The sequence below is a fragment of the Haemaphysalis longicornis genome, unplaced genomic scaffold, assembly GCF_048455015.1.
Source record: "Haemaphysalis longicornis isolate Haplotype H1 unplaced genomic scaffold, Haemaphysalis longicornis Haplotype H1 scaffold_18, whole genome shotgun sequence".
NCBI lineage: Eukaryota > Metazoa > Arthropoda > Arachnida > Ixodida > Ixodidae > Haemaphysalis > Haemaphysalis longicornis.
Window position 1 is genome coordinate 6006454 of NW_027526282.1, and position 27047 is coordinate 6033500.

Here is a 27047-nt window from a genome sequence, read left to right on the forward strand (position 1 = left end):
TACAGAGCGCGCGTGAGCGTGCGCCTCGTGAGTTGCGCCCGGTGTCATCCAAGCATTCGCGTGGGCTTGCGCCACGTGAGTAGCTCGAGAAGAATAACAAGAAAAAAAATTACACCATCTCCCCGTAGGGGAACCCTGAGTAGTATGCGAAGCAGCCATGGGATCGATTCAAGTGCCCATTGGTTTTCAGTTTGTCGTTTCCGTTAGGTTGAGGTATGTAGTTACCGTTATATTTACCGTTTGGTTTCCATGGTACCTACCACAGTTTTCTCTTAACGGAACTGTGAAGTGGGAAATTGCGTTGACCTCATGGCTGTTTCGCATACTACTCAGGGTTCCCCTACGGGAAGATGGTGTAATTTTATTGGAGGGGGTGGGGGGTGTTAGAGTGGAGAGGCATTAAAGAGAGAGAGACGTTTTACGTGGTATGAGTTTGTCTTTATTTATGCATTATCATCATCATGTTCAACGTAGGGGACGTCGAGCTGGGGTTGGCGTTCCGCTTTGATTATGACCGCCTTTGGTCTGTGAAATGTAAAGTCAAGGGCTGTTGTAGTGGATGAACCCTAAAGTTGCTGAAGATGAGGTCGATGCAAGTTCCCCGGATGGTTGTGGGCTGCTTGTAATCACGGCCCGCCGAGACTCGCCGACGACGATGAAACGTCGATGGCGCGTGAAGCGTGCTCGTCTCGTGCCATCCCAGGAAGACACCGGCAACACTGTCGCTCCAGGAGCCCTTAAACGGTACGACACATGGACGAAAGACACCACCGGGCGTACAGCAAGCCGAGCATGCGCAGGGGGAGTGTGGACGCCGCACGGGGGAGTGAGGGACATAGCCGCAACCATGAGATGCTCCGCATCTAATACCGAGGGCACGTGAGCGTGCGCGTGTGCGCGTCGTGAGAAGCGCCCGGCGTCGGCCAGCTCGACCTTCTAGAACACAACCCCGCCGTCTTGACGCACATCCACCCCTACTTCGGCCTGCTGCTTATGTGGCGGTCATGCCACGCTATCCCACATCATCTGGGCTTGCCCGAAAAACCCCTTTCCAGAAATACCCTCCGAGGAACGGTGGGAGGCCGCGCTGCGCAGCTCGGACCCGGACCTACAGGCTCGCTTGGTCGCCAGGGCTGCCGAGGTCGCTGATCAGTTCACGCTGACAGCCATTAACGCCATCTAACCACCCGCACCACTTTCATGACGCATAATCACTGATATTCCTCGAAATAAAGTTTACTCTCTCTCTCTCTCTCTCTCTCGAACAATCTTCCCAGCGTTCGTGCCGTGATCTCTCGCGTGCTCTTCTCCTCGCCAGTTCACGTGAGTTAGCGCCTCAAGTAAAAAGCCCCGAAAAGCTCCCGCTACAGATGCCGAGTTAGCGAAGCCGGTTGCTGCCGGTTCTAGCGCTTGCTAACGCAGGCCATTTTGGGAGAGATGGGAAAGCGCGCGGACAAAACGATCCAGGCCTGGCTGTCATGCAGAACCTTCAGCGCCAAGTTCGGCAATCCATGCGAGGCGCAACAGCCTAGGTGCAACAATCCAACGTTTCTTTTTTGTGTGTGTGTGATGCTGGCCCGCGTTGTGGTTGTGTTTGCGACTGTGAAATGGCAATAAAAGCAAGTCTGATGAATGGGGAGGGAGCAAGTTCTCTTTGAGCGGGCGTACGTTTTCCCGCTTATCTTGATTTGTGCACATAAATGCGTGTTTTCTTTGTGCATTTGGGATGAACCACGTTGAAGTCTAGCGTGTGTTTCGTCCATTCTTTAGCTTCATCCTGTGATCCTGGGTAAGTTTCGCTAGCACCATGAATTGCTTATTCAACATTACCTCAACCACGGAGCAAAAATTATTTCTTTCTCCGTGGCCTCAACCTATACAAATTCTGCAGGGTCGTCGACTCAAAGCACGAACTTTGGGTACAGACAATGCTGCCGTTGAACGGGAAGAGCGGTGCAACAAAAATAGGCTTCATATACGGGGGACCGCACTGTACAAGTCGACAGCCACGGGCGAGCAGTTTAATGGCGACGATAGCAGATTTGTACAAAAATGTTGGCCCACAGACCCTCATTAACTGGAACGCGTATTGTACACGGTCTTCGCCAATGACTTCAGACTGTTCGCTTCGGCTTGGTATTAGAAGCTGCAATAGCTCTCGATCGCTAGACAATCACACATTTGCTTTGCCCAGTCCCGTAGAGGGGCGATGCACTTACTTGACAGGTACATGATTGTCTGTACGCAAGGTCATATGTAGAAGAATGAGGCCGGAGGTTGGCACCAAGGGCGCGCGACTCCGGTGCGTCATAGGCCAAGGCTAAGCGCGCACTATTCAGATACTATTTAATATTCTTCCTAATCAGAAGTGGGACGACCATTAGCACAACATTTAGGTGAGTGAGAATGCATGCGAGATCACTGATGCTTCGGCGCGGTGTTTGCATCGTCACTTCCCTTGGGCCGAGTGTTGCAGTGTGCGATCGTCGCTGGAACCATCGTCAACATATTGACGCTGTCCAAGAGATGGCAGCTGCAAAGCCTTGAAGTGTTCAGAATCTTGATCTGATGGTAAAGCGATGAAACTGGAAGCTCAACAGCAATTTGGGCTTACTGCTTCGAGTGTTGGTAAAGAAAATTCTTCTTGGCACTTAAGTCTTTAGTGAAATATGCGGTTGGGATGTTTGGTGCATATCGCTTGAAGTAAAATAGCCTTAGAAACACGACACAAAAAGAAGAAGCGCGTCTGTGTCGTCGTCGTTCGTTTTTGTGTCGTGTTTTGAGTGCTCTTTTCCCTTCAAACACCTAATCCTGCGTACGTGCTTTGAAGGCGAAAACATTGCGAAACTTATTAAGAACTTGTTTGCAGCTACATCAAACTTGCATGTCTTTCTTCGCTTTAGTTTCTTTCTGTCGTGGAGCCAATTGCTTCGATCGGCTTTTTTTTCTTCTACAGCCAATATGCGTCTCTTTCTTCGCTTGCGTTTCTTCGTCTTTCTGCGCAAATCACGTGATCGAGCAGACTGGCACATGCCACAGCTGCCCTAAGATCAGGTTTCGATGGTGTGTACCTGTTCTATTAACGTGCAGTGACGTTCACGTGTAAAGCGGCACGCACGATTCTGCAAATTTTACGCTTTGATCAGAAGGTTGCGTGTTCGAATCTCGTCCTGGTCGCCAATATGGATGAAGCAGGCGTAGAGCGGATGCAGCTTCCCATATTTTATTGAAGAGCAGGCCCGGCCGGAACTTGCAGGAGCGGCGAAGACGAGCGACCGCCCAGCTGGTAAGTCGCCTTCGATCTCCATGAGGCACGTGGCAAAGCTGACGCTGCAGTTCCAGCCCCGCTGATGAGGATTGTGAAAGAATGCGGATGATTGTGATGATAGTGGGGCTAAATTAAGAAGGTGGTTCCGCCACTACGAGTTGATAGGTATGAAAATTTTGTGAAGTGGGCATATTAGTTCCTCAAAGTTCTTGATTCATAAGCAATCCCTTAAGTGGATATGTGTGAAAAAGGAGGGAACAGCAGCAGCAGAAACTTTAGTTCCAACACTGGTCGCGTGCGCAGATAGAGCAGAGGTGCCATGCACGGCTGCTACTATGGAGAGTCGGGTTCATATCCCATCGTATCACGAACGTTTCTCTATTTACTCCTTAAAGCGGCGGCAATTTCCTTGACCGGACAAAAATCACATTGCAAGGATGTTTTCTTTTTGCAGAATGTGGCACTTAATTCTTTCTACGTAAAACTTGCCTCGGTTCGTGAAGATGTGTTTTGCATATTGAACAATAATCAGCACAGCCAAAGCTAAAGATGAGCCGCATGACCAACCTGCATTTTAGCACATTTATTCTCTTGGGCCCTACACAAGCAAGCGTACACCATTTCTTGGAGAGTGAACACTGACCCGTGACTATCGAACTTTGACGCCCATCGGCTCGGCCGCCATCAGTCTGAGCGTCAGCGCCCGCAACTTGCGCGCCTCGAAGGCCACGCTGCGGGGCGCTGCCACCACGCCCGAGGGCCGCATGTCCGTGGCGGCGGGCAGCGCGCGTCCGTGCTGCTCGCACTGCTCGAGGAACCTGAGCAGGTCGTAGAGGACGGCGTCCCTGACCAGGACCACGTGCTTGGCCAGGTTTCCCAACAGCGCCAGCAGGCAGCGCTTGGCGTAGAACCACGTGTCGGCGCCCAGCTTGGAGGCGTGCGGCTCGAAGCTCTTGATGACGCGCGAGACGCCAAAGTCGTAGTTGCCCTTGGCGCAGTACAGCGTGCCGATGACCAGGTTGACGATGCACAGGTGGAACATCTTCTGTCCCGGCGTGTCGTAGGCGAGCTGCTCCTCGCGCTGCTCCACGCGGCGCATGAGCTGCTCGGCCTGGTCGTTCTGGCCCGTCATGATGTAGGCCACACACAGGTTGGCCAGCAGCGCGGGGCTCAGCCGCAGCAGGTCCTGCTCCCGCTCCACCAGCGGCTCGTAGAAGGCCACCGCCTCGTGGAACTTGCCCTCCTGGACGAAGAGCACGTGGCCCACGTTGAGCCGCCAGCAGTCCTGCTCGCTGCACAACTCCACCGAGCGCCGGAACAGGCGCTCCACCAGAGGGTAGTCGCGGGCCTCCCAGGGGATGTGCGCCTGCACGGGGAAAGCACACTGTAGAGAACGCTTACACAGCGCCGAAAGAGGAAAACTGTGCAATCACGGAAATATGCGAAAAAATAGCCTCAGTTTTTTTTTTTCTTTTTTGCCGGTTTTTCATTACAAGTTTGGAGGAGCAGACGAGAGAAGAAATGCGAAACAACATAAACGGCGTAGTTGGTTTAGCTTTTGTCCGGGCCTTAAATTTCTGCGCTGTACAAATTGCACTAGAGCTCACACGCTCAGCTACAATGATTGTAAGCGTTTTAAAGCAGCCCTTTTCCTGTTGAAAGTTCTGTGCTTTCAAGATTATCAAGTATCAAGCCATTACACAGGTGCGTGAGTCGCACGAGCCCATCGATATGAAGTAGACGAGAAAGAGAAAAAACTTTTCATCTCCCTTATCCCTTTTTCTTAACTAAACCTGCTATCAATGAGCATTCATTCATCATCATCATTTTAGTACTCGTGGAAGCTTCCCCAATCCAAGCAGCCGTACAGCCTGCCCGCAGTCTGAATTTGTGTGATGATCAGGGGTTGATCACGGATAACAGAGCTGGTCGGACTGCTGTCCCACTGTCCAGGGTTGCGGTGTGCGAGGTGTTAGAGTAGGTGTGCTGTATCGTTGCAACACTATGTGGCGTACTGTGGCCAATGGGTCACAGAACGTGGAGGTTTAAATGTTGGTGTTGGGGAATTTCCATCCTACGTGCTCCCCCCCCCCCCCTCCCCAAGGAGGCGTGGCACGGAGTTCAGACAATAGTGATTCGCTGCTTCCACGTGCTTTTGTATTCAAGTGCTGCAACGCGCACTTCAGGCACGCTTTCTAAACAAAGATTTCTCGATACTTACCTGTGCCATGAGTGCTGGTAGAAACCGCTCCCGCAGCACGGCCTCGAACTGCGCTTGCGGCGCCCCCTGCTGGCGCATCTGGCGCAGTCGGTCAGCCTGCCTGGCAGCCAGGGCTTCCAGCTTGGCGTAGGCCTCCTCGGGTGCCGTCTGCTGGGCGAGCAGGGCCTCGAGGAACTCGTACAGGAACGGGGGCAAAAGTCTGTTCCGTAGGGCCGCGTGGAGGACAGAAAAGAGAGAAATTAAAATGGCAAAGCTACGTAAACAAGCGAAATTGAAAATTTCCTATGATGTTATAGAGCAAGTTCATGCAGGCGATGCAATCTTTAAAGCGGCAGCTATCAGGGTTAAACAACCGGGGTGTTTGTTCTGTTTTTCCGTGAGTACCGAACCTCTTCTGGCTATAACACATTACAAAGTTCTACTTACTTCCTAATCTCCTTCTCTGCATCCGTTAATTGAAAAGTGCACTAAACTAAAATTTTTAGCTAGCGTGTTCCATGTCATTAGAAGATATTTCTCTCATTCATCATGGCGTTTCGTTTGATCGAACGTTCTGCTTTGCCTCCTCCTTAACCATATATGGCATACTCCGCCTATATTTGTATAGATCACTATCAAGGAAGTAGTGTTTTCTATGTATCTCTGTGTGTCGTATTGTTCCTTGTGCTTTTATAGAGTTGCAAGGTGGTAATGCGTTTATTCGAGGGGAGCTAGACGAAGTGAAACAAGGAACCACGCTCCTTCTCTCCTTGTCCAGTTGGCATGTATAAGCTCAATCCATCGTTCCTAGGCGTACACGGACCTGTATGTGAGCGCCGCGTGCTCGGCCAGTAGATCGGCGGCGAGCGAGTGCTGCTCCAACCGGCAGCACAGGAGGAGCAGATTGCCGAACGCCTCGGGGGGCTCCTGCGGAAAGAGTTGTTCACGAGTCACACTCCACCTTCCGTGCCCACGCATACTCTGAATTAGTGGACAATTTAACAAGGACAGGGTGTGCTTGCAAGCATCTCATGTGCTTGCAAGCTTGCAAGCACGTCCCAGGAACACGAAGGAACACGAAGGCTGGGTAACATTTCGTTTTTACTTAAAGGTCACTCATTTTGTATCCGTCGCAGCATTTTTTTAGAAGTAAATCAGTATATACGATATTTTCCTCTGCACTTTTTCTTCAAGTTTACTTTTCTTTGTGTTAAAGAGAAAGAGCACGTCACAAAGGGCGATAAGCGAGCTTTGCTGGTCGAACTCCACATGGCAGTCCTTGTGCGGTGCTGCCACTTTGGAGGAGCTAGGGGTTTTCCCGGAAAAACACGCGCGCCAGGGAGCCTTGATGGCGGGCCGGCCCCACAGCCGATTGCGCTAGTAATCCCCATTACCGCGCTGGCTACCGTGCCGCGCGCGCTGGTAATACGTACGGTAAAACGCCATGGCCTCCACAGGCATTATTGCCAATTCCAGTACATCAAACACTGACCTTAAACAAATGTTCGAAACCCAAAATAGAGAAGGTACAACGTGTTTTGTATTTGTTACGAGAAGTTGGTGCTTTTTGTAACAACCAATTGTGGTCAGACGAAGTTCCCGGGTAGATATTTTTCTGTAAATCTGTGTCGCCCTTAGAGCACAGGCTTTATTCAGAAGAAAAGCTAACAGATAACTTGCCAGTTCCATTTCACCATCCACTACCACTGATCCCATGTGAAATATGTCTTGTGGGGCGATATCCGTTTTAACATTTTCATCGTGATGTGTGCTGGTAAACAACTGCGGCAGCTGCTGCGAAAGGTATATTGTTCACGGAACTGTAATTTACCGACAGAAGCCGATTTGTTTTCGTACTTCGGTGTCCCTTCAAAGGTGCTTACCGGTATACACGCGCAAAAGCCCCTTCGGTATTCTTAGCGATGACGAGACAGCGTCCCGCACCGCACCGTTAAAAATTTAGGCATGGAGTTAGAAAATACAGAAAATTTATGCTAGAATTCTTCATCAGGCCCGCTGGCTCCGGCGTATCGTTCTTCCACTTCTGTGTCAACAGTGAAGCCTCAGAGAAGCCTCAGGTTCTTGCGGTCCCCGCTGCGTTTTTTGAGCCTTTGACGGCGATGACAGGGCTGTGAACAAGCTCGAGGGCAATGAAAATGTGCTTCTGTAGCTAAATCCACTCACGTTTACTGATTCCTGATGTCACGTCTCAAAATCTCATTAGCTCTAATTTCGTTCGTCTGGTGTTACGTAGGCTTAAGTGCAGGCAACGTTAACACAATGAGATCGCTACGAAATTGACTAAGATCTAAATACAATTTTAAACGGCAAGTTTGTATGCGAACATACACAAAAGTAATTTCGATGTTAAAGAAAATCAATGACCGATATGCCCCGATAGGCACTGTCGTCGCCAACAGTGTTAGAATCAGATGTGCAGAAATTGAGCTGAAATGAATGCGACCCTTCAAACAACCTGCAGACACCGAGGCAAACGCCGAGAGGCGCGATTCTGTTCTCCTATCGGTACAAGCCTTGCGCCGCTCCTTCGTAGTGATGTTCTGAGGAGAAAAATTCTAATTTCTAGGTACAGAAATTCACTATCTTTGGCAGTTTTTCCCGCAGGCTTCACAATAATTCCCTACAGATTTCCCTGCATTCTCTTTTTGTAGCTGTTAGATATTTACGTGGATTCCTGTGCGATTTCGCGCGTTAGCCAGCGCCACCTATGTGTGCTTTACGTAGCCTTCCGGACGCAGACTCCGTTCATAGAATCAGAGTTTCAGTAGGAGCTAAATTCCACTACATCTGCCGCTCAGCAGCATTTGCCTTTGCATTTCACGTTTTGTACCAAACAACATGATTACTCTGCGTGTTAAAGCTGTAAGTTAAAACTGCCCGCATGAAAAAGAAACAGACATTGTTGGGTCAGTGATGCTTTTTTATTTTTACTCCGATTTAGTGCTACGCCCACGTACTACCAGATTGAATTAATTGCGCATTTAGTCCACTGTGTTATTCTCGTGTTTGTGAGGAGCGGTGTGCTTCGGTGTATCTTTGAAGCTCTTGCAACAAATCTCTTCAGGGTTGAATGTGGAGCGCACTACCACGAGGCCATTCAGTCTCGCTGGTCAGCGTACTGCGCTGAAGTGCCTTTACGTCGCCAGCCCACGAGAAAAGCCGCTCTGAGTCTGCGTTTGCACGTGTGATCAAAAGACAATGTTGTGCAAGCTGCCCAAGATTTTGAAACTGTGGTGCCCCGTTAAAGTCATGCGCAGAAATACATGCGCACAAGCTTCAGCGCTTCAGCTGCCGCCACTTCATGCTTAACTAGCTCTTTCTAAAGGGGTATTATTTCCTGTAGGCTCTCTCCTGTTCTATGAGCTGCATGGATTATAAGCGGTTTCGGATGCTTGTGGCTTGCGCGAACGTGACTTCGGATATTTCAACATAAACCCGAAGAAGTATTAAGAACATTTTTTTAAAAGAAAACAAATTAATAAATGCTGTGAGGTCTGGTTACTGAAATTATGCTTTTTTTCTACCCACTACTCCTAAAATTCCCTGCACCTATCAAAGATTCCATTTTTTCCTTTTTCGCCAAAATTACAGCCCAAAAGGGAAAATTCCCCGCATTGAACATCACTGCCTCGCCACGTGGGTGCATCGAGGGAACCTACTTTATTGCGCGCCTAGCGTCATCTTCTGGCTCTCTCGGGCTACTCTTTTTTTGTTTTTAAAACAACTTCTAAACCCTGTAGTTCAGCCTCAGTAGCGCAGGGGTAGAAACGTGGATTAGTTAGTGAACGTCCTGGGTTCGAGCCGCAATAATGCCGAAGTTTTTTTGCCAACAGCCGTGATGTGATCTTTTACCGTATAATGTTCTATATAAGCTCAATTCTACGCATTATTTTCTTTAAAAAGCGCGGTTTGGTATCTTTTATGTCGGTTTACGGACGGGCGCGGCATATCAGCATGGTTAATTGACGTTCTGCATCGTACCACAAGTGCCGCGCTTGCACCTAGATGAAAGCGCGCCTCTTCCGGTGCGATGCAGAACCACCAGATGCAGACCTTCTGTTCCAACATGGCTATCTTGGAACGTAATATCGCCGAGAAGACATCTCCCTGGCGTTGGGCCCGTGACGTACGTACCTGTAGCAGGAACTGCAGCTTGGCCAGCGCCACCCCTGGCTGCGTGTCCACTTCGAGCAGGGCCTGGTTGTGCAGCGTGACGGCGTCCAGCTCGTGCTCCGCTCGCGGAGGCATGTCGGTCAGGGCTTCACGGGCAGCCGCCGGGTTGGACAACCGCAGCTCGATGGCCGCCTTCAGGTTGAACGCTTCGACTAGAGCGGATGCGTGCAGCGCCGCCGTGTTGCCCACGCTACGCACCTGCGATGACCAAAATGACTATTACGATGGCTACACGGCCTAACGTATACACGTGAATGTATACAATCGCTCATTGCAATCATCAACATCGCCGTCCTCATTGCTTGTCACTTACGTCCTCTTGCTGAAGCTGGCCCTACCGAGGTGTCGCATGTGGCCTTAGCCAGAGCAGGATATCGTCAAAAAAACTAAGTGAAACACAAAACTCCCGCCGTCAGCAGCCAGCAGGCAGTGAGAGATGTTTTATAGGTTTCAACGCAATTTCCGGTGAGTTTCTTTCCACATGCGCGCTGTATGATGGTCATGTACCATGTCGCGAGCAATTATTGGAATGTAACTTTCCTGTGGCAGGGCGGGTAGCGTGCCTGATTTGCTATCATGGATACCGGAGTTGGAAAGTCAGCAGTGGCGGCAAGCCTTTCTTTAATGGGTCTTTTACCGGCTCAAAACGATACCGTAAACGCCGGTAAGCGAACTATGGAACATTTTTTCAACACACAGCTCTCATTGCCAAACTACAAGATACGCCCTTACACAATGCTGTGTTGCATTGCAACTATTGCCAGGCAGTTGTGAATTACGGAATTACGGAAAAGTCTGCACCTCGAGTCCTTCGGTGGCCATTCCGACGCTGAGCTCAGGCCGGTCCCTGATCCCCCTTTCGATTATGTGAGCCAGCTGCTGCAGTGCTGGTGCGTAGTCCCGCCTGGCGTAGTGGCACAGCGCCACCGCGTACCACAGCTGAGGTGGTGCGTCAGCCTCGCTCTGCGATCCCCCAAGGCAGCGGGAGAAAGCCACCGGAAGCAGGGGAAAGTTTTGACGGAACATTCACTCGGCGCCAGAACGCTTTATTCTTAGGCGCGACAGGTTAACGCCGCACTGTAATGGCCCAAACCAAAGTAAATTCAAACCGACGCCCATAAAGCAGCAATTGTTCAGACGGCATACCCGCATGCACTGAGCAAACGGCTACAAACATGTTGCTTGGTTTTTGGAACCTAAGCAGTACTATGTTTCCACCTCTGAAAATTATTTTCAAAAACAAAAAACATGGCAGCCCCCACACGAGGTGATGTTGGTAAATCAAACGCTGCGACCAGCACATATATAGGGATTTCATAGATGGATGACCCAGAGAGCTGAAAACTTCTTGAGGTGTAAATCAGAGTGAAAGTAAAAATGACCTACCAATAGCGCCAGTAAACTTTCGTTACCATATGGACACCTTCGCGTCCTTTAGAAAAATTAATAAAATTAGGTACGCCACAGAAAACCACTTTTAATCTGCCTCTTGAGGTGTTCTCTTGATTCGTACAGTATTCTCAAACCATAATCCACAAAAAACTCCACTTTTCTGATATCCGAACACAGTACTGCTTGTCCCTCCATTTAAACTTATCTTATTGGTTTTCATTCAATTTTTATACGCAGTAAAGCAAATGTGTCAAATCTTTAGAACAGTCGACAGAGTTTTAAAAAAGGGTGCCCCGTAGTTTTATGACTGTACAGTAAACAGGCGAATAAAAAACTCGCGATACAGTAAGCACCCAATCTTTCGTTCATCCTGTCACGGCGAACAGATGCAACGAACAGGGAGAGTAGAGTAAGCGAGGTGAGTGAGTGCAGAGGAGAAGCGTGCACCTGGAGCGCCTTGTTGAAGAGCGTCAGGGCTTCGTCGGGGCGGCCCTCCTTGTAGGCGAGGCAGCCCAGGTTGACCTGAGTGTCGGCGCTGTCCTCGGTTGCCCCGCCGCTGCCGCCTTGCAGAAGCAGCGCCCGGGCTCCCGCAAGGTCATCCTGTATTGCAGCCCATCTTCATATCTTCATAAGGCAATACACTGCGACGCATTACGCATGCATGCGTAACACTCAGTGTTACCCAAAAAATCGAAAATAGGTTCATTGAGAGTACGTTGCGGAAAAGTAGTTGTTTCACTTGTTATGAGGACACCTACTAAATCACAATTTCAAGGCAGCTGTAAATTCTGTCAGGAATCTTTTACAGTGATGTTTACCCTCCGCGGTGGCTAAGTTATTGAGGCCTTGTGCTGACCAGGAGGAGTTTGCGTGTTTGTATTCATGGCAGCGGTGGCTGTTTATCAGGGGGCACGACAAGCAAGAACGTGCGCGTGTACAAGATCCTCTGAGTTCTACGAAGGCACACCCCATAGCCAAGATGCAGATTTGGCTCATAACCACAGGTTATTTCAACTGACACTTCATGGTTGAGTGCAATGCGGTTCAACAAGACACCTGATGTGTTGACAAATCTCTCCCTGACATTGATTTTACACAGGCTGCCCAAATAGACTTTCTAGTTTCTTCAACTTCTCCATAACGTCTATGCTGTTCGACAAGGCGTATGATGTGCCCTCAAGTCTCTCCCGGATGTTCAGTTTTCCGGGGGTTAGTGAAATAAACGGTCGGCAGTTTCTGCTCTGTCTCATGTTGCATATATCATGGACCAAGAAAATATCTTTCTTTCCGTCATAGCCATCTTCTTGTGGGCACACGTGTTTATCAAAGACATGTTGTGCGATGTAAAATACCACTGTGGCATATTTTGTGACGTTATTGCGACAGCATGCAGTACAGAAGAGGCACAACATTAAGGAAAATTGAGCAATTCTCCCGCAGTGATACAACTCCAGGTCATGTGCAGCCTCGCACTTACAGCATTTTTCTGATATTCCACTTAAGACAAGATTGAGCGAAAACCGGAAAACCACATGAATACAGTTCCACGTTAACTTATTAACTTTGGCACATTTCTGATTTTTCTGTTTATGAGCCAATTCATTGATTATCATAGCATTTCACAAGAGAACTCGCCCTGCTGATTTCTGTGAAAGTTAATTTGTCTGCCTCATTGCATCGATCGAATCTCAGCCTCGCCTGTTCCTTGTTTTATGAAGTATATTCGTGATTGCGGAGGATCGTATGTCATCCGGCAAAATTTAACACAAAGTAACAGTCATATTGTTTAGCATCACATACAGGGTGTTTCAGTGAACACTTCATAGGTCGGCGTACTCACTCGTGAGTACACTCATTTGTACTCAAACTCACGAGTGAGTACAATGATGAGTGAGTACACACCCAGAAAAAAAAGTGAGTGCGATGACGAGTGAGTACACGGGTAAGTCCACTACTCGTGAGTACAGTACTCATGAGTACACTACTCATGAGTATGAGTACTCATGAGTACAGCTTGAGTACTCACGAGTTTGAGTACTAATGAGTATGAGTACTCATGAGTACACAGTACTCGTGAATACACAGTACTCATGAGTACACAGTGCTCATGAGTACAATACTCATGAGTACTGGTTTTGCGAGTGCTTGCACTCGAGTATGTGCACTCGTGAGTACAGTAGTGCAAACAAGTTTTATCACGAGCTCGAGTTTCGACGCGCGTTTACGAGTCGCAAACATTTAGCGGTGCCGCTGTGTAGCTTAACTGTCAAGGATGGCAAAATTAGACAACGAAAACTGCACCTCCCCCTTTCCGGGTCCCTGTTTGGCGCTGTATGCGTTTTTCGGCGGTCGCTTGCAAAGGGGTCACGGTGAAGAGGGAAAAACGAGGGGGTGAGGGCCCGGCGGGAAACGCGGCCGCAGTTGCTCTTCTCCTATGGCACTTCTTGACTACCGCAGTTATTTTTGTTGACGCGGCTTGTGAACGCGTGGTGGCTTCATTGCGCTTGCTCCCTTCCAGTTGTTTTAGGGGAGAGGCGGGGGAGGCTGCTAACAATGCACGCACTAGGCGTACTGAAGTCCCTCTTTTTCGGTCTTCAGAAGTTCCCGTAGACACATGTCACGCTGTGTAGTCGTTTCGTGAGCCGAACCGCTCATTTCAACAGTCGCAGTAAATTTACGTAACTCGCGTCAAACCGACTGCGTGGTTTGTAATGTTTGTCTCACAGAAATTGTCCGCACCATTCCGCTGTGAGTATTCAAGCGAAAATTTGGCTGATGTACGTGCGCCCATATGGTTTTATTAGGTTCCCATTTTGAAACATTTTGCTCAGGTTCGCTAGTAATATGGTCTCGTGTAGTGCCGTTTACAAGTGAGCATATAGCCCCACCGTACAGGTGCGGCGGTGGAATTTGCCACAGCAATGTAAATAAAATATCCGAGTACACCTAAGCACGTTTGTGAGTTGTGAATCGGACATCACAATATCCAGTTGAACGCGTGCGACACCTTGTTTAGCTTCGCATATTTTGTCGAAGAGCTCTGGCATCTTGCCGCTGGAGGAGCGTTTTGCTTTGGAATGGCTTTACTTTCGAGTGGCAACCCCATTCGCCGCTTCTAGTTTATGCCACCGTGTAATGACGGCGCTGACGATGACGGTGAATTTCGGTGGTTGTTATTCCCCTACCTTCACTACTGTTTACAGGCGGGCGACCACTCCTAGCTAGCAGCTACTGCCGAGTTTCAGCTCGCACTGTAGGAGGCCTCGTGAATTAATCGTTTTGAAATGATGAACGCCAACGCCAGACGCCGGGATTGTCGCTTAAGCTCGCGTCTTGGAACGTCTCGTAAAACATGTGGATTGCACATAACGACGCCACAGCACTTTTTGATCGTCGCTGTCAGCTTCATCCGCACTGCTCGAGATAAGAGCTGCAGATGTCCACTGTGCAACCAACCCACCAACACGGCAATACAGTGACGTCAGTGCAAGCTATCACGCCACCGAAAAACGCGTCTGCAAACTTTGTTCTAGAGTACACGAAGCACGGCAGCGCAGTTCGACACTGCTGTAACGGCTGCCAAGCACCGGCAGCAACTGGGTGCCCTGCGGCCCTCGATCGACTGCGAGCGATACCCTCTCCACGCCCCCCCCCCCCCTCTCCCACCCCCCCGAACACACACACACACACACTGTTGGGACTGGGCCAATGCTGTTCAGTCACCACTGTTGCGACCGATGAAGTTGTCGAGCCGAGAGTGATTTTAAGCTACTGCATTTATATACGATATATACACAGGTAGCAAGAGCGTTACATGGCTCGCACAAAGGCGATAGCACTTCTCAACTCAGTGCCTCCGATGAAATGCCGCCGCACAGCCGCTGCTTCAGGGCTGGTTGTATACCCCCGGGGTTCCGCCGCAGCCGCATGCAGCAATTCGAATCTTTCCAATCAGAACTATCACTGGCCGCAGTTTGAAAGCGAAGTGATTGCGTCAGCCGAGACACGACAAGAAAGGGAAGGCGACTCAGCGGCGCCGTCTCCAGGGTCTACTCGCTGCATGTCTTTTTCGGGCCGGTCGTCCCAGGCATGATTTGGTACGGCCGTCTCGATGGAAAAAGGAGAGTAGACTCGGAGGCGCTGTGTGCCGCCAAGTCGCGGCACGTCTGCCGCGGGCTGTTTGACCAAGGCGCAAATCGGGCCCACCGCCGGCGCGTCGCCAGGTGCAGCAAATTTGTGTCGGGCGCTATGGTTAACCGCACACACACGCACATAAAAATTAGTGGTTAAGGTCAGACCCGTGGGGGTTTTGACCATGCTGTTAACGGAAATAGACACAACGACGCGTAGCGCCCCTGTCCTGTCCCTTTCTCGCTGCGGGACCTCCCTCTTTGGCTTTTTGCGCGGTAGCCGGTTTTCGTCTTTCTGTTTATCTGTTACTTTGCGGGCTGGCGGCGGTTGCTTTTCCAACTGCGGTCGCTTTTCCAACCACGGGTGATTGACAGGCTCCTTCGAGCGCTTCGAAACAGCCCCGCTACCTGCGCTGTTCTCTATTGGCGCAACTGGACGCGACTCCGCCAACGCGACGCGGCCGCTGTCAGACCACGCTGATTGATGTCGCGGTCCGCCGTCGAGACTGCGGACCGAAAAGCCTCGGCGAATATTTGGACCGCGAAGGCCACGATCCTGCGCGGTCCAACGGTCCGCGCGAACTGGTGACGTCCTATCACTTGATGCGCGGACCGCGGTCCAAATAATTGTTTTGGTCCGCCGTGTGGATCGGCGAACACGCAAGCCTTGGCCAAGAGGTAAACACATCAGGGAGGGAGTACTGGTGGTTGCGTCGTGAAACTTGCAACTTCGCGCTGCGTAGCGCGAGGTATTGCAGTGTCGCCCGTTCCTCTTTTGCCCGTTCCTCTTTCGTGCTGTTCCGGCGCCGGTCCACGCAACCAACGACATCGCATCCGGATTGGTGGATATGGCCCCGACAAGCGAGCAATACGCACGGCACCCGAAATGCACCATACGTGGCGAACGACCGCACACCAATTATAGGGGAGTTTTCTAGATAAAACGAGACGCACAGCGCACGAAACGCACCAGAGGTGACGAACGACATCCAACTTGAACCAGTGTAGCTGACCACGGCGAACGAAATGCACAGCGCACGGAACGCCGCCAAGCCAGCACACACGGAGGAAACTGCTATTCGCGACATCCTCCGCTCCCGCTGGTGCTATCCGGACTTGGCCAGCGAATGTTACAACCGCAGAAATCACCTGGCCACAAGCAACAAGACCCAGCGCACGCGGTTCAACCCTACCGGAAAGTACGAGCTCTCCGACACCCGCTGCTCCCGCCCTAGTCCAGCGGACGAACGACATGACACTCGTGCAGGTGCAGGTCCGTCAACGAGCAACGACACGGCCAGCGCATGCGGCATGTCCGAGCCAGAACGAACAAGATCCCCGGCACCCGCGCTCCGACCGAGACTCACACGATAAACACCATTTCGTACGAGAGGACGCAACCGCGAGCAAGCGGACTCGGGACGAACGGAGCCTGCTTGTATATGAGATATAGCATTCTCGAAACAACGGGCAAAAGACGAGTGCTTGAGCGACTACACGGACACAGCAAGAACGGCAACGAATGAACCAGATCCAGACGAAGGCATCGAATGCCCTAACGATGAAGTCACGCTTGCGACGCCAAGGAATGTGGGACCGAACGGACGGCACGAACTACGCCCGCTTCCCCACCACAACGGTTTCACTTCCGAAACAACCACGGCGACTGCGAGCACGGAGCCACAACGACTTTGACCGATCAGCCATGCCACCCTACGAAAACGCCACGCTACCGCACACTAAACGAAAAGCCAATCGGCTCCCGCACCATACGCAACGCACACGTCAATTCAAGCAACGTCCTCAACGCGCCGAATTATGCCATCCCTACACAGCGCACCTCGCCACCGGCCAAATCGGACGTCTACGCCCCCACATGCATCAAGCACGCGACGAGCTACACGAACACAAGCGTAGACGGAAGCGGCGCAACTAACGCAACGCCGTAAACACTGTCAAGTTCAGGTCTGACGAAGTGAATTCCACGGCACACACAATAAAATAAAGCAGATTTGAAATTCACCGAAGCTCAACGAGACAAACACCCTCTTAACGAAGTTTCTAGTATTCGAAACAACAAAAAACAAACACCAGCATCGAGCATCTGTGAATAAGCGGACAGTGATCTGGATACGAACGGACGTCAATCTACGGAAACGCTTCATTGTGCCTGGGGGCAGGCACAGTTCAGATTTGGAGCACGATTAGGGGACTATCAGCACGCCCGGAAACGAAAACGGACGACAAAAGCTGCCACCCGAAGACACGCAGAAAACCGCAGTTTACGGCCACGGCCGCACCGACAAGCCCCGAGCTCCCCTGAGCCCAACCCTGTGTTTTTCTAATCAATTAAACAATTCATTTTTTTCTATTTATTATTTCATTCGAGATACGACCTAGCTAACAGTGCAGATAATTTGATTTTTTGTGAGTAATACAAATTGAGTACTCATGAGTACAGATTGAGTACTCATGATTGCAGAATGAGTAGTACTTATGATTGCAGAATGAGTAGTACTCATGAGTACAAAAGATTGAGTACTCATGAGTACAGAGTGAGTACTCATGAGTACAGATTGAGTACGAATACTCATGATGACAAATGAGTTGGAGTACAAGTGAGTATGATTACAAATGAGTATTTGATGAGTGAGTACGAGTGATTTTGTGAACAGACGAGCTTTTTGAGTCTGAGTTTGATTGAGTACAGCGTGAATGAAAAAAATTTTGATTGAGTTTGAGTGAGTTCTTTCTGTTTTGCCGACCTATGGAACACTTTCAAAAATTCCTGAAGGTAGGCTTTTCAAGAAAAATAGGAATTTCCTTAGGGAACAAGCTATCAGTTCGGCGGACGTCAGCAGTTATGAAAAACATGCGAATCACATAGTTAATTAACTAAAACTGTCTAATGAACTTTTTAATTAGCGAAGTTTGGCGGTTATTGCCAATGGCGAGTTTGTAGCCACGGAGACGACGATAACCGATTAGTTTTTAAAGCAAAAAAAATACAATCTGTAGAGCCCTGCAGCCCCGCAAAAATCAAGTATTTTCCCCCCATGAAACCGAAACACAGCGCACATGGTGCGCCAGAAGTCTAGCGCAAACGCAACATCTGCTGATGACGTGCTGCAGTGACTGTGTCACCCAATTCAAGAAGGCTCTGGTGATTCCCCATGCTAGGGAATCAGCTGATATCAACGCCATCGCCTCCTGTATTTTTTCAATGATCAACGCTCACCTTATACCACGGCTATAGCGTTATCTCTGCTTTCGTTGGTAGGCGCAAGAAAGAGGCTAGCCATTGCCCACAACACGGTCGCCCGTTTCGGGAGCCTTAGTGAGCGCTGGCGACAGTTTTGCTTTTCTTTTTTTATATTGTCTCGACCACATCTGACGTGGCCACCAGACGTGCAAGATGTGAAACGTCACCATCCGTTCATTTTTTTTCGTTAGGTTTATCTGCTGTTCGTTTATAATCGCTGCGTGTTAGAAAGCGCATCAGACAAAGGAAATGTTTGTTTGCTGGGCAAGGAGGGCTATCGCGGCTGTGGCTGCATGCTGAGCCTTCCTAGCTAGGGAAAATTGCACTTACATTTCGAATTGGCCGCCACATTCATTGAAACACGTCACCAGCCGACGTTGCGTTCGCTCAAGACTTCAAGCGCTCCTCGAGCGCCGAGTTTCGTTTTTGAGCGAAAAACAACGGCAGGTTTCGTCGCGCTACAGGGCTTTAAACACAGACTTCTTCATTGTTTAAAAAACTGATATGAAATCGTCTTCTCCAGGGCTACAAAATCACCATTGACAATAACCACCAAACTCTGCTAATTAAGAAGTTCATTAGTAGAGTTTAATTACCCGCCTAACTAATGTGCACACCCTTGATAATATCTGGCGTCCGCCGCAGCTAGCAATCTCCTTCTGAAGAGGGTTTCTTTTTTTCTCGAAGAGCCTATTTTTAATCATTTTTGAAAGTGTTCGCTGAAACACCCTGAATATAAGATGATTCAACTCCTTTATCGCCGTTTTGTCGGTTTCGTGCAAACAGTAAATTGGTTATTACAGCAGCAGGCACAGTATAACAATACCAGTAGTGCTTATAGAACTAGGAGAGGCAGCAATAGCAGCAGTAAATGTAGTACAGCTCTAGTAACAGCAGCAGCAGTAGCAGTAACATAGTGGGTGCAAATATTTAGGCTGAAATCTCCCATTGTTATGAGTTCTAATTCTGGGCAAAACAAATTTCACTGAGTCTTCTCCTTCATACCACTTAAGCATTTTCATGGCAAGAATAGAGCCCACTCGTCGGTAGTGAGAACGAGATTTATTCATCTTAATAATGCGTGGTAAATTTTAGCTGGGCTAGTTCCTCCGACCGTCCACGACACATTTAGTTCCTCTTTCTGCTTCTCCTTCTCCCAACATTGAGAAAATTTACACCATCTTCCCGCGAGGGGAACCATGGGGTAGATGCGACGCATCGGGGGTTTCCGTTGCGTTTCCGTTATGTTAGCGTGTCCATTGTTGTTGTGTGTCCATATTTTACGCAGCATGTTCACCCCCGATGCGTTTCATCTACCCCATGGTTCCCCTTGCGGGAAGATGGTGTAATTTTTTTACGGTTGCGCCGTCCATCGCGATAGCAGGCCTGTTAGTCTACATTCAAATCATCGGTGGTTATCGGAGGATGTCATCGGCGGAGCGGCGGCGGAACGACTGAGCGGAGCGGCGCAGTTACCGCGTTTATATGCAGCGGAATGAGAGTGAGCAGCGCATAGCAGCGCATGCGCATGTGTTAACCGAGCGCAAGCTGCGCGCTAACCCGCACCCACGCACAGCTGGCACGGCGACGGAGCGAGCGCCGGCGAGCGCTAACACGCAGATGGCGCTGCGGTGAGAGCGTCGCTAGCGCGCAGCTGGCGGGGCGAGGAGAATGGGGGAGGGATGCGGACTACGTCGGACGACGCCGGAGGGACAAGGCGAGTGAAAGAGATGCGTCGCATCTAAAAGAAGCATCTGCCCCTTCCTTGGGTGGTACGTCAACCCAAACAATTGGGGCTTTGGGCGTGCTGACGTGCTAGTACACTATACCTGAGCGTATCGAATGGCGGCCTGCAGTTGCCTGGCCTCTGGCGCCATCTTGGGGACGTCGTCTGCCAGCGCTGCGGCCACCTGCAGCGCTTCGTCGTAGGCCGAGCCGCTCTGGTACAGTGCCTGGGCGCGCGACAGAGCGTAGCGCGGCTCCTCGGGGCACAGCACGCACAGCTGCTCGTAGCACGAGGCAGCCTGCTCGAACTCCTGCGACATTAGCACAGCCGTGCACACTGTAAGAAATGTACCAACTTCTCCCACGGGACGCGCACGTTATGACGCTTGTGAAGGGCTTGTTCTACAGTATGGGGCTTTCTCCAGCCCAGGCAGAATTAAAGTGTACGTTATAGAGCTGTGTTCTGTACAGCAGGCTGAATGTTTTGTCATTATTAACTCCTTCATAGCTAGTGTGCATCGATAGCCCTTTCAAAGCGTCAATACAGCATGGTTTGGAGGCGACCACAAACGTCAAGGTGTCGAGATATGTGTTCTACAGATTATAACTTGATAAAATCAATCTTTTAAGTTCTGGGCATCTATTCTAAGAGCTTTGCAGCCCACAGCATCAGTGTAGCACGCTGCATTCCATCGTCTATATCTGTTATATGTTTTAGCAAAGCAAGCGTTCCCTACCTGCGCTTGATAGTGACAGTATGCAAGGAGTGAGAGAGAGGCGCGGCTCCCAAGCGCCCCCTGTCGGCGGCTGCAGTCCGCCAGCGCAGAGGCGGCTTCGGTGTAGCGCCCCTCGCGGATCAGGCCGTAAATCACGCTGGTGTACTCGCCATCCCGGATGGGCCGAACCCACGACGCCATGTCTGCGCCCAGTAAAACAAGGCTGCAAATGTTCACGTACTCTGTTAAGGGACAAGAAGACAGGATGTCGTTAAGACCCGGAGGAAGATATGACTGTGACTCCTCTGATTTCATAACGAACAAACCGCATTTTCCGGTTCGTGTGGGCTGTACATAAATGAAAAAGACAGGAGAAAGTACGTGCCATTAACTTAACCCTTTCCATTTATATTATACAAAGTGCCCGACAACTGTTTCTGAAAACACGAGCCTTCGTTGGGAGTTTGTGTGCTTGAAAACCAGGTGAATGCTCGTCTCAAGCCCCCGCCCACACACGTCCGCGCCCGTATTGACAGCAGCGAAACATGTGGTGCGAATCGAAGCTCCTACCCGTCACTCCTAGCCGACAAGGCCCTTGATGGACACGCACCATGCCACACGATTTTCCTCCTTGCAGGCTGCACGTGCTCGACGAATCCAGTGGCCAATCGGCGCGAACATTTCTCTGCCAAAACGCACATCGTGGCAAATTGTCGTTCACACTGTTTGAATTCCTTCTGCGGTGCCACACCCTCTGGAGGACCGTACTGCTGCCGCACGAAGCGTTGTTCAGCGTAGTCAACTGCGCTGCAAGCATGCCCGGTGCTTTTGCCCACAGCGCGCCTTTTGCTCCTGGTCATTGGCTTTCCTATCTCGTTAAAATGAACTACTGGCAGGTTTTGCTGCGAAAGAGTTTTACAATTTAGCGCGAAAAACAATTCCCGTGATGTGGACCTGTGAGGTAATTTAAAAAGACTTGCGCTTCAGGTCCGCACTTCGTGTAAACAAAATTGAACACATCCAAGCTGGTTGATCAGTTTTAAAAACAGAAGGGGTCGCTTCGGGAGTTGCTTCGAATCAGGTATTTATTACATTGCATTGGGGGATTGTCGGTCTCATTTTATAAAACAAGTATGCGTGAGTTGGAAGTATGAGTTGATTACTACGAATCTTGACTAAATTTTAATGAGTGCAGGTCTCAGCTTAAACAAAAATTAAGGACGGTAGGAAAAAAATTGCGCGTAACATCTACTTATAGGACTTTAGATGCACGACGGGATAGCGTTTCTTCAACATCGATTAAGAGTTTTGGAATGGAGTTGCTGATTTACAATGTATGCTTTCCAAAGAGCAAAACTATCGGCAACAGTTTTTATTCGCCGTGGCACAGGAAGTACACAGGTCACCCGCACTTGTGTACTTGAAGATGCCGGCGCGAAAAAGTGCGGCTGCGCGGTGTTCGTCGAGCATGCGACACTGAACAAATTTTTATTCTCTGGCGTCGTGGCCGGGATGAACTATTTTGGTTAAAGAGTGAGCGAGAGGGAGAGAGAATACCTTTATTGAGTAAAACATAGCGGGAGTTCAGGAAAAGGGGGTGAACAAATGGAAGGGAGCTCAAGGGTGGAACCCGATGTGCAGGCTACAGATGCAGCGAATCTTTTCCTTGGCCTCTCAATAGGCTCCCTTTGATCTTCTGGTGATTACGTGGTCACGGCTGCCTCCCATGTTTCGACGGAAGTAGAATATGTAATGATTCAGCTCTTATTCCCTGAGCATATCTTTAGATATGGCCAGGTTGCATGGAAAATGTTAGAGTTTTCCCCCTATTTAGCAGTTTTATGGCAATGTCGGGCGTTTCATACAAAACAGCTGCGCCCATCTATATTTGTGGTTATATGTGTTGTTCTGCATCCTGCGAAGAGCTCGCGATTCTTCGGCGCTCAGATCCCCATTTTTCTCGGGGAAGGGAAGTGTTCCTGGGTGTAGAGTAAAGAAACGTTCTGCATATTTTTCAGGGAGAGGAATTTGGTAGTCGCGGTCGCAGGGAGCATGGTACGCCAGTTCGCGTGCTTTTCGGTCGGATGCGGCGTATCCTTCGTGTCCGTCAATAAGATATAAACTGTCGCAATTGTCAATAGAAAAATGTTTTTCAAGCGTCCAAGTGTTCTGCGTGCATGCAGGCAGAAGTCTAATGGCCTTGTGAGAGTGGGTAATGATGTTTAGAGTGATATCAATACGAATAGGCAGATTGACCTTCTCGGTGGTCGTTAGAAGTAGGAAGTTGAGGGCTGCCTTATATGTTGTCCTGATGATAGCGTCCATTTCATTTCATTAGGTGTCGGTATATTTCTGGAACGACGGGCTGTACGACATCCGTCTTGATTGATTGATTGATTGATTGATTGATTGATTGATTGATTGATTGATTGATTGATTGATTGATTGATTGATTGATTGATTGATTGATTGATTGATTGATTGATTGATTGATTGATTGATTGATTGATTGATTGATTGATTGATTGATTGATTGATTGATTGATTGATTGATTGATTGATTGATTGATTGATTGTAGGGTTTAACGCGCCGACGCAACGCAGGCGATGAGGCGCGCCGTAGTGGGGGGCTCCGGATTAATTTTGATCACCTGGGGATCTTTAACGTGTGCCGACGACATCCGTCTGATGATCGGTGCCTGCATAAGTCTTGGCGTTTCTTTTTCTCTTCTTTTTCTAGCTCTTTCCTTGGTTAGGTGTATTGCAGTGTGATACAAATGGGTAAAGATTTTCTTTTTCTGCTGATTCTGAGATCGGTTCTCCCGCGTCTGTGTAGCGCAACGCCGATGATTGTTACGTGACCGTCCTTTGGACCGACATTGTGACCAATCTTAAGGGTGATTTTCGAATTCGCCACGTGGAGCCATTCATCTTTTTCCGCAGAGAGCTTGCAGCGGGGACAGGCCAGCGAAAAATGCGAAAAATAATTTAGACATTGGCTAAGTACACGCCCTATTCCCGGTTTTATTTCTTATTAGGATGCGTGTAAGGTAGCTTGTGGTTCTAATATAGGCCACCCCTCGTTTCTGAGAGACTGACGTTAATCTTTGCCCCCTTTTTTTAGTTGCGTGACACAGTGTTGGCGCCAGCATCAGGTCAAGTGGCAGGGGCGTTTTCGGGTGATGGCGGAAGTTGCGGGAGTGGCTGGGCATCGTATCTGCCGAGGGTGCGATTACCGACGTAGCGCAGAACAGACTCTACTGCGCAGGCGCGGCGGCTGCTGAAATCACGTATCTTTTTTTTTTTTTTGCATCTTCTGTAGTATTATTGTCCTCCTTTCAACATCCAGTTGCCGCTCTGCCGTTTTCGAGGTTCGGGCGAGACCTCGTATCTGGCTGCACCAGTAGTGGTTTCGGGTTGCAGCAATGACGTACTTCCGCGGACGCTTGGTGAGCACGGCTGATAGTGGACGGCCAGCAGCAAGCACGGGGAAATTGATAAATGAGCCTAATAAAGCTATCACGTTAAAAAACTCGGTCAGTGCCCAAGAACACGCCGCTTCAGTTCAGACAACGTCAACTGGTCACCTTCCATTTCGTTGCAGTGTTTTCCGTGGTTGCCCCGCGCGCATCGATGAAATCGGCGTTCTTCGACAATCGCCTCGCATCTGAAGCTGTCGGGGCAGTAGCTATCAGCAAGAAGAAGCTTCCGTGGCATTGAAAAAGGGCCCATCTCCCCGCGAGGGGGACTCGAGTAAATGCGTCGCATAGGGGGTGGGTGTATTGCGTTAACGTTTAGTGTTTGGGGAATTGGTGGTAGTGAATGCGTTGTATCAGCAGCTTCTTGACGTAGTTTGAATGAGTCAAGGATATAAGGCGCGTTCGTAGCCTTTCATTCTGTGTCGGTTTTGTGCCGCAGTGGGAAGAGCACCATGTACCTCGCGTTCCGCCCACAGGTAGTGAATGCGTTGTATCAGCAGCTTCTTGACGTAGTTTGAATGAGTCAAGGATATAAGGCGCGTTCGTAGCCTTCCATTCTGTGTCGGCTTTGTGGCGCAGTGGGTAGAGCATGCACATGTGCCTTGCGTTCCGCCCGCAGGGTCGTGGGATCGAAACCAGGCGCCGGTAAGTATTATTTTTTATATAGTGTAGGGGGAGGAGTTCGGACCTGTTGTTGAGAGCGAGGAGGGTAGCGTGATGCGGGAGAGGAGGAGTGGGGGAGAGGGCGCACCTGGAACGGCTGTTGCGGACGCCGAGGCACGCCGACAACGCCGGGTGACATCGTGAGTTAAAGAAATGCTCTGCATTTAAAAAAAGAATGGACCTGCTAGGGTATTATTTTGTGAACTGGCCTCGCGCGGTGAAGGAATGTGGCGCTTTCTCGGCGATGTACCATGTGTCATCTATGTATATGCGCTTTATCGTTATTAAATTGAGTTGTTAGCAGCACTGTGCCTGTGTTTCCTTTCTACCTTCGTTTTTTTTTTCGTTGTGGCTGAAATATGCAGTCAATACGAACCAACTCGTCTATTCCCAAACAAGTATCAACTTAATTCGAAGCATCCTGCGATTACGTGAATGAAGACGTGCGGGGCGAAAAGGTCAAAGGGAAACGATGGGAGCTGAAGTACGCTAACCAGTGAATTTTGGGAAGTGCCTGAACTTATAGGCAGCGCGGGAATGCAGGACTAACAGAGAGGAAGGCACATTTGTCACTAAAGCGACAGGAATATCTAAGCTGTAGGAGTAAGCAACTGACTCTCCCGTAATTCGGTCGGCAGAGACGAGAGGTGAGGCTAGTGTTTAGAAAAGCTGGGACAGCCGCGACAGCAGTCTGCAAGTAACGTTAGTCCCGTCTTTTCATGTTGTTTTTACATTCAGATCCGTACCGAGTGGCCCACCTTCACTTCTTGTTGAGGTGTGGTGTTTTTAGTGGCGGGAGCGTCGGCGATCGCGCGACTGCGTGGCTCACGCGTTAAAACAAGCTACATGTGATGTTACAGTGAATAGCTTGTCAAGAGACATCAATAGTTGTGTAGCAGTCAAAGACATGGGTAAGGCGTCTTAAGATAAGAAGAAGAAGATGATCATAATTGATGGCGATTGATAGGGGTATCCCCTTTGTAGTGGGGTGATGACATGTCATCTTACCAAAAGCCATGCTCGAAACAAACTTTTTTTTTTACCTCTGTAAACGGCATCGTATGACCAAATGTCATTATTGCTGTGACATAACTAGGTGCTCTAACAACTACCGCCAAATACCCCCATAACTTGGATCAACATCATGATAAAGCATTCATCTATTTCATGTGTTAAGTGCTCTACGAGCAGTTTATAACAACAAAATATCCATGAAATTCACCTACTCCTATGTCTGCGTCATTTCAAGACAATGAAAGCTTCTGCTGCTGAAACAGGGGCCTTTATGCATTACGTTTTGTTCTATTCATTGGAAATGCATGGTCAAGTGAAAAACTACAGTTGACTATTTTGGTAGACTTTTAGCACCCCCTTGCACACAGGATCGAGACGAACTTCTCACTATCCATAAGCAAGTAGCAGAGGCGCACGTCAAGCGAAAAGTCCTTGATCGATAAGCCGGGAAAGTGACTGGGTCGTAGAGGTGTTACGGCAAACTACGCTGACAACCCAACAACGGCTTACTGGATTGCCTACGGTGTCCCCGCGTAATCGTGTGGGTAATAAAACGCCAGGTGATACAGATCATTTCAATCAGAAGCTTACCTGCTTGCCAAATGCGGTTCGGTGAAGGTGGGGGGCTTGTATGCCAGAGGTACACAATACCTTTCAGCGGCAGCGCAACGATTACATAGGGTCGTCCCGGGATGATGTGTACCAGAATACTCGGTGTCGCGTGGGTCAGTCGAAAGAACTGATTCGCCGGGACGAGATGCGAACACGCCGTTCTCTGTGTGGTACGCGCGCGGCAGGTTGCTAGGGCAACGAGTCAATCAATGCGCACACTGAGCGCACGATGCTTCCGCGCCCGCTCACCGTCCCGCCGCCTCTGTGCGCGCCGATATAGTTGTTCCGTGGTAATCCACCGCGGCAAATCATGCACCCCTCCGTCTAACGACGGCGATGGTTGAACGCGAAGCTTTGTCGTGACGGATTATTTGGTTGTCGTCTGAGTTTGG

At 49.6% G+C, this 27047-nt stretch overlaps 1 protein-coding gene across 2 annotated transcripts; it reads right to left on the reverse strand.

Moving 5' to 3' along the window:
* Positions 1 to 3851: 3851 nt before the first annotated feature.
* Positions 3852 to 26832, reverse strand: Ttc30 (tetratricopeptide repeat domain 30). 2 transcript variants are annotated; one of them, XM_077696044.1, is made up of 9 exons: positions 26635 to 26832; positions 20909 to 21090; positions 20276 to 20482; positions 11502 to 11654; positions 10464 to 10625; positions 9624 to 9860; positions 6292 to 6395; positions 5490 to 5688; positions 3852 to 4634 (listed from the first exon to the last, which is right to left on the reverse strand). In XM_077696044.1, the coding sequence occupies exons 2-9, from the start codon at positions 21086 to 21088 to the stop codon at positions 3918 to 3920; spliced, it is 1959 nt and encodes a 652-aa protein (XP_077552170.1). In that variant the 5' UTR covers positions 21089 to 21090; positions 26635 to 26832; the 3' UTR covers positions 3852 to 3917. The 2 variants fall into 2 exon arrangements, with proteins under 2 accessions (XP_077552170.1, XP_077552171.1); XM_077696045.1 differs by lacking the exon at positions 26635 to 26832 and having other exon boundaries at positions 20909 to 21108.
* Positions 26833 to 27047: the final 215 nt, after the last annotated feature.

Coding starts and splice junctions, on each gene's coding strand:
- Ttc30 (XM_077696044.1), bottom strand. CDS start 21,088: ATGGCGTCGTGGGTTCGGCCCATCCGGGATGGCGAGTACACCAGCGTG. Junction 10,626..11,501: donor TCTTCAACAAGGCGCTCCAG/GTGCACGCTTCT, acceptor GGGGGATCGCAG/AGCGAGGCTGACGCACCACC. Junction 6,396..9,623: donor AGCTGCAGTTCCTGCTACAG/GTACGTACGTCA, acceptor CTCTTTCCGCAG/GAGCCCCCCGAGGCGTTCGG.